The 13,822-nt window shown below is 35.8% G+C and overlaps 1 protein-coding gene across 16 annotated transcripts in view; it reads left to right on the forward strand.

Annotated features, from left to right (window-relative positions):
• Positions 1 to 13,822, forward strand: part of BNC2 (basonuclin zinc finger protein 2) — a 336,667-nt gene that overhangs the window by 302,107 nt on the left and 20,738 nt on the right. For 14 of the 16 annotated variants that reach the window (XM_085566288.1, XM_085566283.1, XM_085566291.1 and 11 more), the window contains one exon: positions 680 to 2,646. In XM_085566288.1, the coding sequence (XP_085422414.1) occupies positions 680 to 2,646 (1,967 nt within the window). Of the gene's footprint in view, positions 1 to 679; positions 2,647 to 10,429; positions 10,495 to 13,822 lie in introns of all 16 variants that reach the window. The other 2 variants (XR_014951124.1, XM_085566296.1) reach the window with 1 other exon arrangement.

Consider the following 13,822-nt stretch of genomic DNA (forward strand, 5'->3'; position numbering starts at 1 on the left):
GTCATTTATAAAACAGCTACAAAAAAAGTAATTTCTCAAGTCTAAACCATACCAGCGTTGTAAGCTTACAAAATCAATCAATTGCCAGTAATAGTCCAGGAAAAAGGATTAAGGTAGACGTGTTATGCTGTTTTCAAGATATTTTGCCTTGAATCAAAGTTTCTTGTGAAATGGCCTATAAATGGTTTCAGTCTTATATCTGCTCGTATTTAAGGAACAAATATATCAATTGTATTTATTTAGCTCTTTCTAATAGTGTTGCCATTTAATAGTGATTAAAGTACAATTTTTTGTATTTTACAGTGGTGTGCACAACACCACTGTAAACACAGTTAATGTTTTACCAATGTATTCTAACAGTAGCATTCTACAGAGATCACTCTTGTTAAAATAAAAGTACTGAAAGCATTTTAGATCACAGAGTCCCAGAGTTCTACATTTTGTGTACTCTGACACTATTAAACTCAATCTGGTTTTATAACTGTGACTCTAATTACAGTATTTGCATGAATGGGAAGTTTGTGTTGTTTAGTCAAGTTCTATTAATACTGTTTTCATCTTGTTTTTTGGGCTTAGTGTTTCATTTTCAGGCAGCAGAGCACCTTCTTCAATAATTATGCAGAATCAATAAGCTTTTCTTTGTGTTTTTTCTTTGTTGTTTCTTTGATATGGCCTCTAGGATGCTGCAGGCAAGGTGCTGGACCGCTGGGCCATCATGTCCAGGGAAGAAGAGATCATTACCCTTCAGCAGTTCCTGAGATTTGGAGAAACGAAATCTATCGTGGAGCTGATGGCAATTCAAGAAAAAGAAGGGCAGGCTGTGGCTGTGCCATCTTCAAAGACAGATTCAGATATAAGGACTTTTATTGAAAGCAATAATCGCACCAGGAGCCCGAGTCTCCTTGCTCACCTGGAGAATAGCAACCCTTCCAGCATTCATCATTTTGAAAACATCCCAAATAGCCTTGCATTCCTGCTTCCATTCCAGTATATAAATCCAGTCTCAGCTCCACTCCTTGGGCTGCCTCCAAATGGTCTCCTGCTGGAACAGCCAGCAATGAGGCTCCGTGAACCAAGCCTTGCAACCCAAAATGAATATAATGAAAGCAGTGAATCTGAAGTTTCCCCTACACCTTTCAAGAATGAGCAAGCATCCAGCAGGAATGCTTTGACCAGCATCACTAATGTGGAGCCCAAAACTGAGCCAGCCTGTGTCTCTCCTGTTCAAACACCTACACCAGTCAACGATTTATCGAAAACAGAACACACAAAAAGCTCATTCCGAATTCACAGAATGAGGAGAATGGGGTCAGCCTCCAGGAAAGGAAGAGTGTTTTGCAATGCATGTGGCAAAACTTTCTATGACAAAGGTACTCTTAAAATCCACTACAATGCTGTGCACCTGAAAATCAAACATCGATGCACTATTGAAGGCTGCAATATGGTATTCAGCTCTCTCAGAAGCCGCAATCGCCACAGTGCTAACCCAAATCCCCGCCTCCACATGCCTATGCTAAGGAATAACCGTGACAAAGATCTAATTCGTGCTACATCAGGTGCTGCCACTCCTGTTATAGCAAGTACAAAATCCAGCCTAACTTTAACAAGCCCTGGGCGTCCACCTATGGGGTTTACCACTCCCCCTCTAGACCCAGTACTACAGAACCCTCTTCCCAGTCAGCTGGTCTTCCCGGCTTTAAAGACTGTCCAACCTGTTCCTCCTTTTTACAGAAATTTACTTACTCCTGGAGAGATCGTGAGTCCTCCAACCTCACTCCCAACCAGTCCCATAATACCAGCTGTAAGTGGCATGGAGCAGCATCCCCCTCCTCCTTCAGAGTCATCGGTACCTTCGGTGTTAATGCCCACCCCAGAGCCCAATGCAGACCTTGCCCCCAAGAAGAAGCCAAGGAAGTCAAGCATGCCAGTTAAAATTGAAAAGGAAGTTATTGACACTGCTGATGAGTTTGATGATGAAGACGAAGAGGCGAATGACAGGAGCACGATGGTGAATGACATTGGTCATGACAATCACTGCCATTCTCAGGAGGAAATGAGCCCTGGCCTGTCTGTTAAAGACTTTTCCAAAAGTGACAGAAGCAGATGTATGTCCAGACCAGACATAAGAAGGGCAGACAGCATGACGTCAGAAGACCAGGAGCATGAGAGAGACTATGAAAATGAGTCAGAGTCATCAGAGCCCAAATTATGTGAAGAATCCTTGGAAGGCGATGATCGCCTTCATGAACCTGGTGAAAAATCTATGATGCACAGTGACCGACCAGATGAAAACCACAATGACTCTTCCAACCAGGATGTCATTAAGGTGAAGGAAGAGTATACAGACCCTACATATGATATGTTCTATATGAGCCAATATGGACTGTACAATGGAGGCAGTGCCAGTATGGCTGCTCTTCATGAAAGTTTTGCTTCTACATTCAACTACAGCAGCCCTCAGAAGTTCTCCCCAGAAGGTGAAATGTGCTCCAGCCCAGACCCCAAGATCTGCTATGTTTGCAAGAAAAGTTTCAAGAGTTCCTACAGTGTGAAGCTTCACTACCGAAATGTTCATTTAAAAGAGATGCATGTCTGCACAGTGGCTGGCTGTAATGCTGCGTTCCCATCACGAAGAAGCAGAGACAGGTCAGTAAATATTAATTGATTTTCTACATTATTAAATGTGTTGAATTATGGAAGAATAGGCAGTTTAGGCTGTATGAAGAAATAGAGAGATGTACCATAATGACAAGTGACAATTATGTTCCCATGACATTGAAAGAGATTTATCACTTAAAGATTTTCATTGTTCCTTGGCTTTTGGAATGGTATATATTGGGCCATCGTCTTAATTGACTGGCTATATAGTAAATGTCATTATACTTTCTAAATTCCTGTGAACATGTGTATTGTACTCCTTTTTATAAGCTACAGCCCTCATTACATTTATTGTCTTCTTGTAACATTTAAAACAAGAAGATCTTCTATTAAGTGTACAGTAAATTATATATAATACAAGTATCTGCATTGCATGCATATCAAACCATAGAACTAGAAAGGAGGGCAAAGGTGGATGGGTGGTTGAATGAAAAGATGGAGACAGGTAATAAAGAACTGGAATTATTTCCATCCTCATAGGGTCATACAAAAGCAAATAAGAAGCATTAGAAGGTTGTTCTTTACTATGTTTAAGCTTTACAACTAGGTGCTATGTTGTAGTGAGAACAAATAAATGTTAAGAATTAAGAAAATCATTGCCTGTTTCTTTAGTAGAACCAACACACATCTCTATCCACTATGGTCATTTAGTCTATGTTATTATTTTCTGCATGTGAGCAACTGCCTTCTCCACCAGTGGAAGTTATGCACATTCAGAGAGAAAAGGCTTCCTTACATATTTTTAAGATCAACCAGGATTTATGCTGCTGGCCCTTCAGATGACATCGTGCCTGAGCTATGCTGCATCAGTACAAAAGCAGTTGGGCTTAAACAGAAGCAGCTGGTCCATAAACTCTTTGGTTAAGAGTGGATTTTTTAATTTGTTTTGGGGTTTTTTTTTGTTGTTTTTTTTTTTATATATATTGTTCTTTTTGATTCCAGAGGAGAATGTAATACAAATGGAATTTTTCAAAGTGATAGGATAACACAAGTATTTTGTACTTGTGGATAAAAACTCTCTCATTTGATGATCATCCTGTCACATAACAAAATCTCTCTGGTTCATGGAGTAATGGTAAAATTGGGTTGTCTCTTTTCCTTTACTTGTGTTTCATATTTTTTCATTAGGCTGTAAAAATTCAGCAGACAGGAAGGAAATTAAAACTAGCCAAACATTTCATACACAGCTGCTGATTTATTTTGCATTTTTTTCATTGAAATTGATTTGGTTTGATAGGGAATGTTTCTTATCCTATAAAATGAAAGCAAGTCAGTGCTATGGATACTGAGCGGCCAAAATTCACTGTTTTGATGAAGAGTACCATACCCAAATATATCATGTCTTCTCTTATCATTTATGAAATCCACTAAACAGAAATATATGAACAAACATAAGAATACAAGATCAAAACACCTAAGAAGGACAATTTAGGACTTGCACTTCAGTAGGTTAAACTACTAGAAGCAAAACAGGTAGACCTAAATTAAGACTCATTTTCTTGCTGTATGCCAAATTTTATGCATCTCGAATTTAACAAGAGAAGTATGTGAATCAGTGGTATAATCTATGCAAAGCTTAGATGCATGAAACCTCTTTCAGTTCCTGAAATCATAGTCTTTGTTAGTTAAGAATTTGGTTTGGTCAGTCTGCTTCCTTAAATGAATTATGAAAAATCAGTCATATATTACACAAAATAGCTTTGAATTGAGCATGTGAAGCAAAAGCTGATTTCCTTTAGGATGTGGAACTTTATGCAGTGTATTAAATTTCAGTTGTAATACTTTGAAAGATCAGGACAGTAATAAAGTTAGCATAGTTAGGATTTAGATATTCTAAGAGTGACTGTGATGACATGCATAAAATTTTTCCAAGTAAAGAACATGCATATAGGGCACATTTTGAAATTTTTTTATACATAGGATAATACTATTAAGCTTATTGAAATAAGCATGAAATAAAAAGCTGATTTAGTGTCTTAAATTTCAGGTTGCATATTTAAAGATAAAATTATTATTTGCCTATCATTTTGAGTTGTGTAATGGACAAGGCCATCTTCTTACATCATTCCATTAGTAACATTCAGGATATGATTCAGTTATGTGTTGCACTTGGGACAAAAGACATTTTTTTGCATATTACATTTTTTAATTGCAAAGATTCAAGAATGGTTCTGTAATTCAAAAGATTCAAAGGTGTGGTAAAATTTGTGTGCCCTTCAAAACTGTTTTATCAGTTTTGGTTTGCAACAGTTGTCAGGAAATTACTTTCAGCCATGAAAGAACCAGGAAATTCTCACATGCTTCAGGATAATTCTTTTAGATACTTGAGCAAAAAATATATACAAAACTTCCCTGGGCTATGTATTTTTATCTAGAAGTGCAACATCTAGAAATGTGCAGAAATTAAAGCATATATACAGCATGTCAAAGAAAGCAAATGAAAGATTTAAGTAACATATTCTTATACTTTGTCTAGAAAAGGGCAGTTTTGTTTAAAAAAAATTTAGGAAGTAAAAGTTGAATCAATATATTCTCTCCCTGGTTTTTTTTGTTTTGTTTTTGGTTTTTTTTTTGTTTGTTTGTTTTGGTTTGGTTTTGGTTTTTTTTGTTTGTTTGTTTTTGGTTTCTTTGGTTTGGTTTTTTTTTTTTTTTTTGTGGTGTTGGTTTTTTGTTTTTCTGGGGGGAGTGATTTTTTGTTTGTTTCTTTCTTTGCTTTGTTTATTGTTTGAGGGTCTTTTGCAAACTGTTTAATTACCCCCAAAATTTTTCCATTAAAGTTTAGGGGTTTTTTCTCATCATCCTTTTGAATACTTTTTTTTCCCCAAGAGAGAGTATATGTAATTCCCAGCTTTTTAGATTATGGAGATTACCAAAAAGATAAGTAGATAATTAGATTAATAGAACTGCAAAGTGAGAACTTCTTCCATCCATTTAAATCAATTTCACTTAAAACTCAGGAGCATTTTGCTAACAATTGCTTTATGAGAAATAAGTGTTAGCTACCTACAGCACACAGTAATAACTCCTGAATAATATTTGAAATGGATTTGCGTCCCATTTTGGACTTACTACAAAAGTCTCTGTGATTTTCTTGTGTTATGAGTCACTCATAATCTTCGATTAGCTGGAGTGTCTTTGCTTTGAAAATAAAAAGGACATTTTTTTTAAACTATCTCTGTAATGAAATCAGAGTTTTAGCTATTCCATAGCTTAAAAGTTTGTGAGGTTTTTATCTTTGTCATTTTATTAAGCCTATTACTAGCATTATATTAATTATAATATAATATAATATAATATAATACAATATAATATAATATAATATAATATAATATAATATAATATAATATAATATAATATAATATAATATAATATAATATAATATAATATAATATATATTATATTATATATATATAATAATATATATTATATATATTATATATATAATAATACAATATTAATATATTATATTAATCCTTTTATAACTAGTTATATATCTAAAACTCACAACTCTAGCTATGTTCTATAATAAAATGCAAGTTTAAGTGGAGATAGATAACATGGGCTGATTAGTTTTGTTTCCTTTAGAGCCATCTGATTTGGCTTAAGTTCTTTTCCAATGCAACCCTAGTTAATCAAAGGTTAATCAAATATTCCCCCTGCCTTGTGCAGACACAAAAACCCAAATTGTTGACAGTGGGTGGAGCTACTGTATAATGGGCTTTGGAAAGGAGGGGTTGTGATACAGACTGCTTGTTCCCAGAGGTAGCATATCACATCAGGAGCAAAAGCAATGCTGCTTGGATGAAGGAGGGGTTTTATATGTGTCAGAGCTGCAAACCCTCCCTTTTGCAGAAAGCATCCTGTAGCAATCTGTGCTATGGTTGACCAAATCTAGCTTTATCATTCCTACATCATTCCTGACAAGGTCAACACCTGCATAAATATCCTTTTGCCTGCAATTTTGGAATATCCTCCGAGATCTTTAGCTAGCCAGTGCTAATCTTTGCAAATTATGGTCAAGATCACCAGAAGATTTTAGAGTCCCACTTCACCTGTGTTTTTTTTCAATTCAGGAATAAGGAAAGCAAAGACTTTTTTCCTTACTATCAAAGACCCAGAAATTCTGTTATCCCTTCTAAAAATTTAACAGTATTGTTTTCCTATAGTCAAGCTCTAGATATATTTAAAAGCACATATTTTCATCATTCTTCTGAGTTACAAGTAACAACACTCATTAAATCACCCTTAATACCTAGATTTTTTTGTCGAAAAAGTAGACTCAGAGTAGACTTTTTGACTTCTTTACCTGGAAGCACTAGACATCAGTAAACCACTTTTTCTTCCATACTTCAACAAGCACTTCCTGAATAGCTGTTCATCCATTTCTGTTCCTGTATTTACCTCAGATGTCCTTTCTTCTTAAGGCATGATGATCAGGCTAAGTCTTGTAAAAAGACAATGGAGAGTAAATACAAAAAGAGGCCATATTAAAAATTTTGTCAGAAACAATGTCATAAGCCTCCTTTTGAATGGAAAAACATCTTTTCAAGTAACTTTTTAAATGGAAAAGACATGGGAAGAAGATACATTCCCTTGAGGACTGACCACTTGAATGGAAAGATTTGTCCTTGTGGATTGAATTCTCTCCAGAGACACAGAAGATCTTTCCTGCAAGTGAGAAGAAAGGGCCAGTGGCCACAATAGTCAGATTCTCCTGGGCTCTCTTTCCCAGCCTCATCTATAAGTTTTATCCCAGCACACATTGAGTTTTCCTTACAAAGAGATAGGTGTGGTTAATCCTTGAAGTCAGCACAAAGATACATCTGTTCAGGGAATGATCCTGAACTGTGGATGTGATATGTGGGTAGGAGGAGGGAAGAATTATTTCCTGACCAAAGAGGATAGCAATTTCAAAGTTTCATCTAAGTCTGAGCTGAAGAACACATTCAGAATTATAGGTCAGAAAGGGCAACTTAGACCACTTGGCTTCATCTTAGTATCTCACCTATAAGAGCCAAGAATTTTGTGTCAAAACCAGCGATGAAACAGGTGGCAGGTGAAACTTTTGCCTTTATTAGGTCTTGCTGAGAAACTTTTTTTTTTTTTTTTTGAGGAGAAATAGAGCCATCTTCTCAATTAGACTTAGTGCATGCTAAATCCTCATTTCACCTCAGTACTGACATTATTAAAATCAGTTTAAGTCAGGGTTTTAAGCTAAGACACAATATTAACAACAATAGGTTACTATGCTTTCCTTTCTCTCAAGTATAGAAAATGAATTAATTCTCAGCGTACCTGTTCAGAGGAACAAACCAAAGCTTTTCATTTTGTCTGTCTGCTACTTAAGTAGAACTATTCATTACTCAGGTTTGTCTTTCAGGTTTAAATTTTCTCAAAAACTGAGCATGCATGAATATGCATGTGCATGGGTGTGTGTGTGTGTGTGTGTGTGTGTGTGTGTGTGGGTGGGTGGGTGGGTGTGTGTGGGTGTGTGTGGGTGTGTGTGTGTGTGTGTTCCACAAGATGGGAAAGGTAATTGAGCCCCATGAATAAATTTAAAAACAAAATAATATCTGCTCAGGGTGACTTATAAATAAATATGAGGCAACTCTTGGTGCCAAGTGTGATCATGCCTTTTGATTGCAAGTTAAATCAGTCCAGATTTAAAAACATAAACTCCTTGATTTGTATGGATCAAGACATCTGTAGGTGGTTTATTAAAACCTGCTGATGTTTCCAGAACTAAATTTGTGCAGATATGGGCCTCTGGGTAGCTGTATGGAAAAAGCAGAGACATACTTTTTGTCTGTTTACCCGACTTCCGGCCCTTGTACAGGTGTGCTTGAATAAATTAACATCAGTTACCTATGATGAGCCACTGCAAACATTATCAAGGGAGGTGAAGATGTGAAAAAGCTGTTACCTGCCTCCTGTTATCACCTCCTTGACACAACAGGACCTATTTTTTAATCATCCTACTAGGGTTGGAATCTTCTACAAATAATTTTTTAGAGAATTATTTTCTATAACTGCACTCAATTCTAGCTCCAAGAAATATAATACTTTGCATCAGTCCATGATGATTATTATCCTATTCCCCAGATATAATTAGCTGTCATATAAAACTTGAATTTCTTCCAATAAGAACAAGGAAATCTGGTTTTAAGACACTGGACGTTTGATAAACCATTTGTCAAGAGACAAAAATTGTATCTGATACATTTTTAAAAATATAAACACATTTTACAGCTGTACTGTTGTTTCTGGAGATGATGCAGTTCACAAAGAGACTAGCTGCATATCCAATACAATTGAATGAACCATTAGGTTTTCTCTTGCAGAGACACTAAGATGTGTGTCATTGCTAATGTTCTCATAACTCTTCCTTACCCAAGAGAAGCTGTATCATAAAGAAACATTTTGTGCCACCCCTAACACAGATCTACTGATCTAACCTCTTCCATGAGTAGTCATGTTGAACACAGACTGCCTGTCATATTGCATACTCACCAATGTGAACAGAAGAAGCAGAATTAAAATAGAATGCATATAAAAATGTCTTCATAAGATGTTTAAATAGAATTTTAGTAAGATATTTAAATTAAAAAGAAAATAAATAAATTGAAGCACAAGTCTACTTATGTGAGCAAATATTGAAGAATTAATTCTGGTACAGAGAAAGTTTTTTTCCAACTACATACAGTCATTTATTTGGGATTTGAATTGGAGCTGGTGGTTGTTTTTTAAAACAATTTGCTGTCTACATTTTCTTGTTCTGCTTTAGGATACAAAATTATGTCACTTAGAGAGGGACAATACAGTTTTTTATGCAGTTCAAGAAGTCTCATTTTTATGTGAACTTGCAAATGAGACAAGGTATTTTCAGTGACCTGAAACATTCATTTAAACAAACTGCTACACCAGGATTAACATAGGTGGGAAGCATAAGTAAAACATTGAAAAGACTAGCTAAAAGCAGAACATGTATTGAGCAATATTTTTGCCTCGTATTTATTGTGACAAATAGTGTAAATGTTTAATGTGTTTTGTCCAAGTTTCCTGCTTAACTTCTGTGTGTTTTCTGTTTGGTGAATGAGATTATCTGGGATGACAGGACGGGAACATGAAAGCCTATCATAATATCCCAATTGCTCCTAGGTTCCTAGAAAACACTGGAGGAACCACAAATTTTCCAGAAAGTGGGAGACAATTATTTTCCACTCATCTGAATAAATCTGTTCCCCATTTATGAAGATGTCCTATCTTCTCTAGAGTCTTTTGGAAGTGGGCTAAATAAAACATTTATCCATAAGTTCCTGCAAGGAAGGCCTCTAGCTGTTCTTTTATACTTTAGAGAAGAAAGTTGTAAGATTTCTGCTACAGTGAAGGAAGATGTACTTTACAGATAGCAGATAACACCAGGACACTACATCCAAAAGTCTGGGTGGAACAAGACACTGCACACTCTTGGGTGCAGGAGTCTGGGGAGAAATAATGATGGGTGAGGGAAACAAATTTGTGTCAGGAGTAGCTGTGTGTTTACTGCCCTTTGGATTTACAGCTTTCAGTGAAGAACAGAGACACTCAGGCAGGTAAATGCTGTCATACATACAACCATGATCCATTCGTCAGCTGTGCATGTCTGCTTGAAAAGAGAAACTTTCAATTCAAGAAGTAAACTTTTCATCAGATCTTATACCCTGACCAAAGATTATTAATAGCTGAGACAATTTTCTTTTCCCCATAATGACAATGCTGCTCTTTCCCCTAGATTTGAGCTGTTTCACTCATTGGAACATGAACTGAGTGACTGTGTTGGGACATATACGAATTAATGTGAGTAAGAAAATTGGTGAGGGAAGTCTTACGAATGAAAACAAACAAGCAAACAAACCCCAAAACAAACAAATAAGCACACGCACACACCAAAAAAAAAAGAAAAAAAAAAAAAAAAACAAAAAAAAAAAAATTGAAAGAGGGAAAATTTATCATCTATAGATACCTCAAAAAAGCTATAATGCTTTGTTATATTTCAAAACGCTTTGACATTTCAAAATATATTTTGAAGTAGAATTATGTAGCACATAATCAGTGTAGTAAAACAAAGATCATTTGGATTTCTATTCCATTGCTTTTTGACAAAATACATCTTAGCTACTGAGGCACGTGAGACAGGAGAGTTTTCCACTGAAATATATCATAGTAAAAGATATTACTCAAAAATATTTGGCAATTTATGGGTCTTAGGGAAAAGAAACCCAAAATCCAACTTCTCTAAATCTGGAACATTTTTTATGATTATACAAGCTGCTAGTCATTAGCAAATATGACAGAGAGTAAAAGCAAATTTGTGAAGTAGAGCCTATAGCTTCAGAAATATACTGCTCAGTTAGAAAATATTAGTGGTAAAGTCAAAAATTCTGCTCACTACTTATCTCTGGGTGAATCTGAGGGAAGAGACGCAGAGCCAAGAAAGAGAGTTAAGAGGTCCACAATGTCAAGGAAGAGACCACTGTGTAGGCTGCCGGTGAACTGCAAAACACTGTGCACAGCCTTTTACTACCCCTTAATCCTGACCAGCAATACTGGAAGTTTTCTGTCCTTTGTCTCTTCAGGCAAGCAGTACCACACATCGTGTACCAGTATTTGTGATGCTATGCTGTAGCACCTCAGTAGAAACCACTCATTCACGTTCAGCACGTACACATAAAACACTCTCTAATGGTACCTTTAGAGGTACTTCAGATGGTCTTCTGGGGCCTGAAGTAACACAGGAATATCTCAGGTGTGATACCACTTATGGCTTATCACAAATTGAAATTTTAATGGCAAACACTGGATATTTCCACACAACACTTTTAACCACTACTTCTAAAAAAAAAAAAAATCTAAGGTTTTTTGTAGTGCTTCCTGCTTTCCAGCAACATCTTTTGAACGAGCAGTTTGCCATGTGCTAAGAAAACTTTTTTTATTATTATTTTTTTAATTAAGAATCTATTTCACATTTAAGCTTGCCCTAAATAGCATTGCTTTAAAAGATCTGTCTAAGAAATAATTTAACATTTTTGCCATGAGGCACCTTCAAGCTTCATATAAATGGACCTGGAAGAGAAATGAAAGAGTTTTAGATTTGCCAGAAATGTATGCTCCCATAAAAGAGAAAGAATTGCAGGACTTTGTTGGCATTGTGAATAAATGTTAAATGGTTTGTTTTGTGTGGGGAAAGCAGGGGGAAAGTAGGAAAGAGTAAGATTTTAATAAGAGGATATTTTTTGCTGTCATTTTGGTTTTCTTTTTTTTTTTCTTTTGAATAAAGAGGGATAAGAAAGTCCCAAGGTGTATGTCTGTGTCAAACTATATGAGTCTAAAACACAAAATGTAAATTATAGGGTTTATAAGTTGTTATTTCCAGTGTTACTGATTTTGTTTTTAGTGCTTTACAAACTTTATTGCTTATTTTATTAACTAGGGAAAAGTGTTTTGCATTTCCAGTTCAATACATTTTTCCCCCTTTCTTTCCCTTTTCCTCCTTCTCTCTTTCCTTTGTTATGCTGGAATAAAGAAAGTAATTACAGTTCAGCCAGTTACAACTAAAAATACAAATGGGACATAGTTAATTTTGCTGCCTGTAAACCTTAGGTTGTACTTTTGTGTTTTACACACAATATGCAGAAATAAAAATAGATCAAACGTATATGTGTGCCTGTGGATGCATGTACTAAAAGAAAGACATACATTATGTTATTAGAAAAGGATGTAAAAATTTAATGGATAGAAAGAAAACTTGGATTCTCTCTCAGATGGTTAATGAGCCCTTATTTCAAGAGGAAGATGCACATAGATATACATACAATATATATATTATATATTATGCAAGACTGAAAACCAAGACTTCATGAGGAGGGACCCTGGCAGGAAGGATAACAGATCCTGCACTGGATATCTCTCAGTTCTGATAGCCAGATAGGGGAACAACACTAATTCTGCAGCCTTTTTAGTCTGTTCTGTCACAGAAGGGGCACTGCTGGGTCAGTCAGCTCACTAGTAATTGTGTTTTACAGACTTCTAAAGCAATTGGCTCAGTCAGTCCCAATTCAATAAAAGTGTAGAGCGAGAGTGAGAGCACTTTTGTTCTATTTTTTACTTGAAATTATTTCATTCAGCAGTCTGTCTTTTTTATTACCAGGATTTGACATTAGCACTCCAAGTTATATTAGCATCCATTTCAGCAGTTCAGTAATGGTATTAAAAAAACACTTAACTTCAACGGTGAATGGTTGTATGACAGTACCATAAAAATCCACATTAAAAAAAAACTTATGTATTTGTCCCTGCAAATTATTTTTCACGCGTTTAACCACTTCAAAACTATACTCTCTTGACTGGTGTTTCCAGGAGCTTTAGCAGCAAGGAAGGCTTGTAAAGGGGCTGCAACTGCAGGAACAATGGTATAAAGAGAAAAATTAAGACATTTGAAGAAGAAAAATGTGAAAGGAACATGCAAGCACACATAGATATACAACAAAGACCTTTCATTTTGAGTGGGTGCCTGTCATTCATCAACTGAAGTAAGATTTTTAAACTCAAATCACTCGAGGTAAAATCTTTGGCATCTTCCATATTTCTGGGATTTAATTTTGAACTCAGCACTCTCCAAGCTTGGGATGGCAGCCTAACTATCTTGGCACTGCAGCACATTCATAAATGACTGCATTAGGTTCTAAATTTTGATTAAACATTCTGTAATTAATCAATGGTAGACATGAAGCAGTTGGCAAGGTCCAGAGCTGCAAAATGTTTAAGACATAAAACATTACAAAGTAATTAGAATGTGCTCCTTCAAGAGAAGGATTGCCTTCAATAAAGAGGTAAATGATAGCATCATGTTTATTGTGGACGTAGGCAGCCAGTGCAATATGATAAACTGCAGGAGATACACGTATCAGTAATCATCCACATTATTAGTGTCATTAATCATAATTCTAAAAATATGACAGCAGCAGCCAACTTTTTGACCAATTTTGCCTCTGCCTGTTGGCCGTTATAACTTCACTAATAGACTGCAGAGCTCCTGTGCGTGGCAGTTTGCATTGAGAATGGAAGGTTAATTATATTTGAGCTGCTGATTCCTTCTCTCCTCGGAAAAGACTGAGCACTTTGACAA

This window comes from Lonchura striata, chromosome Z (assembly GCF_050655825.1).
Source record: "Lonchura striata isolate lonStrDom1 chromosome Z, ASM5065582v1, whole genome shotgun sequence".
In the NCBI taxonomy this organism is placed as follows: Eukaryota; Metazoa; Chordata; class Aves; order Passeriformes; family Estrildidae; genus Lonchura; species Lonchura striata.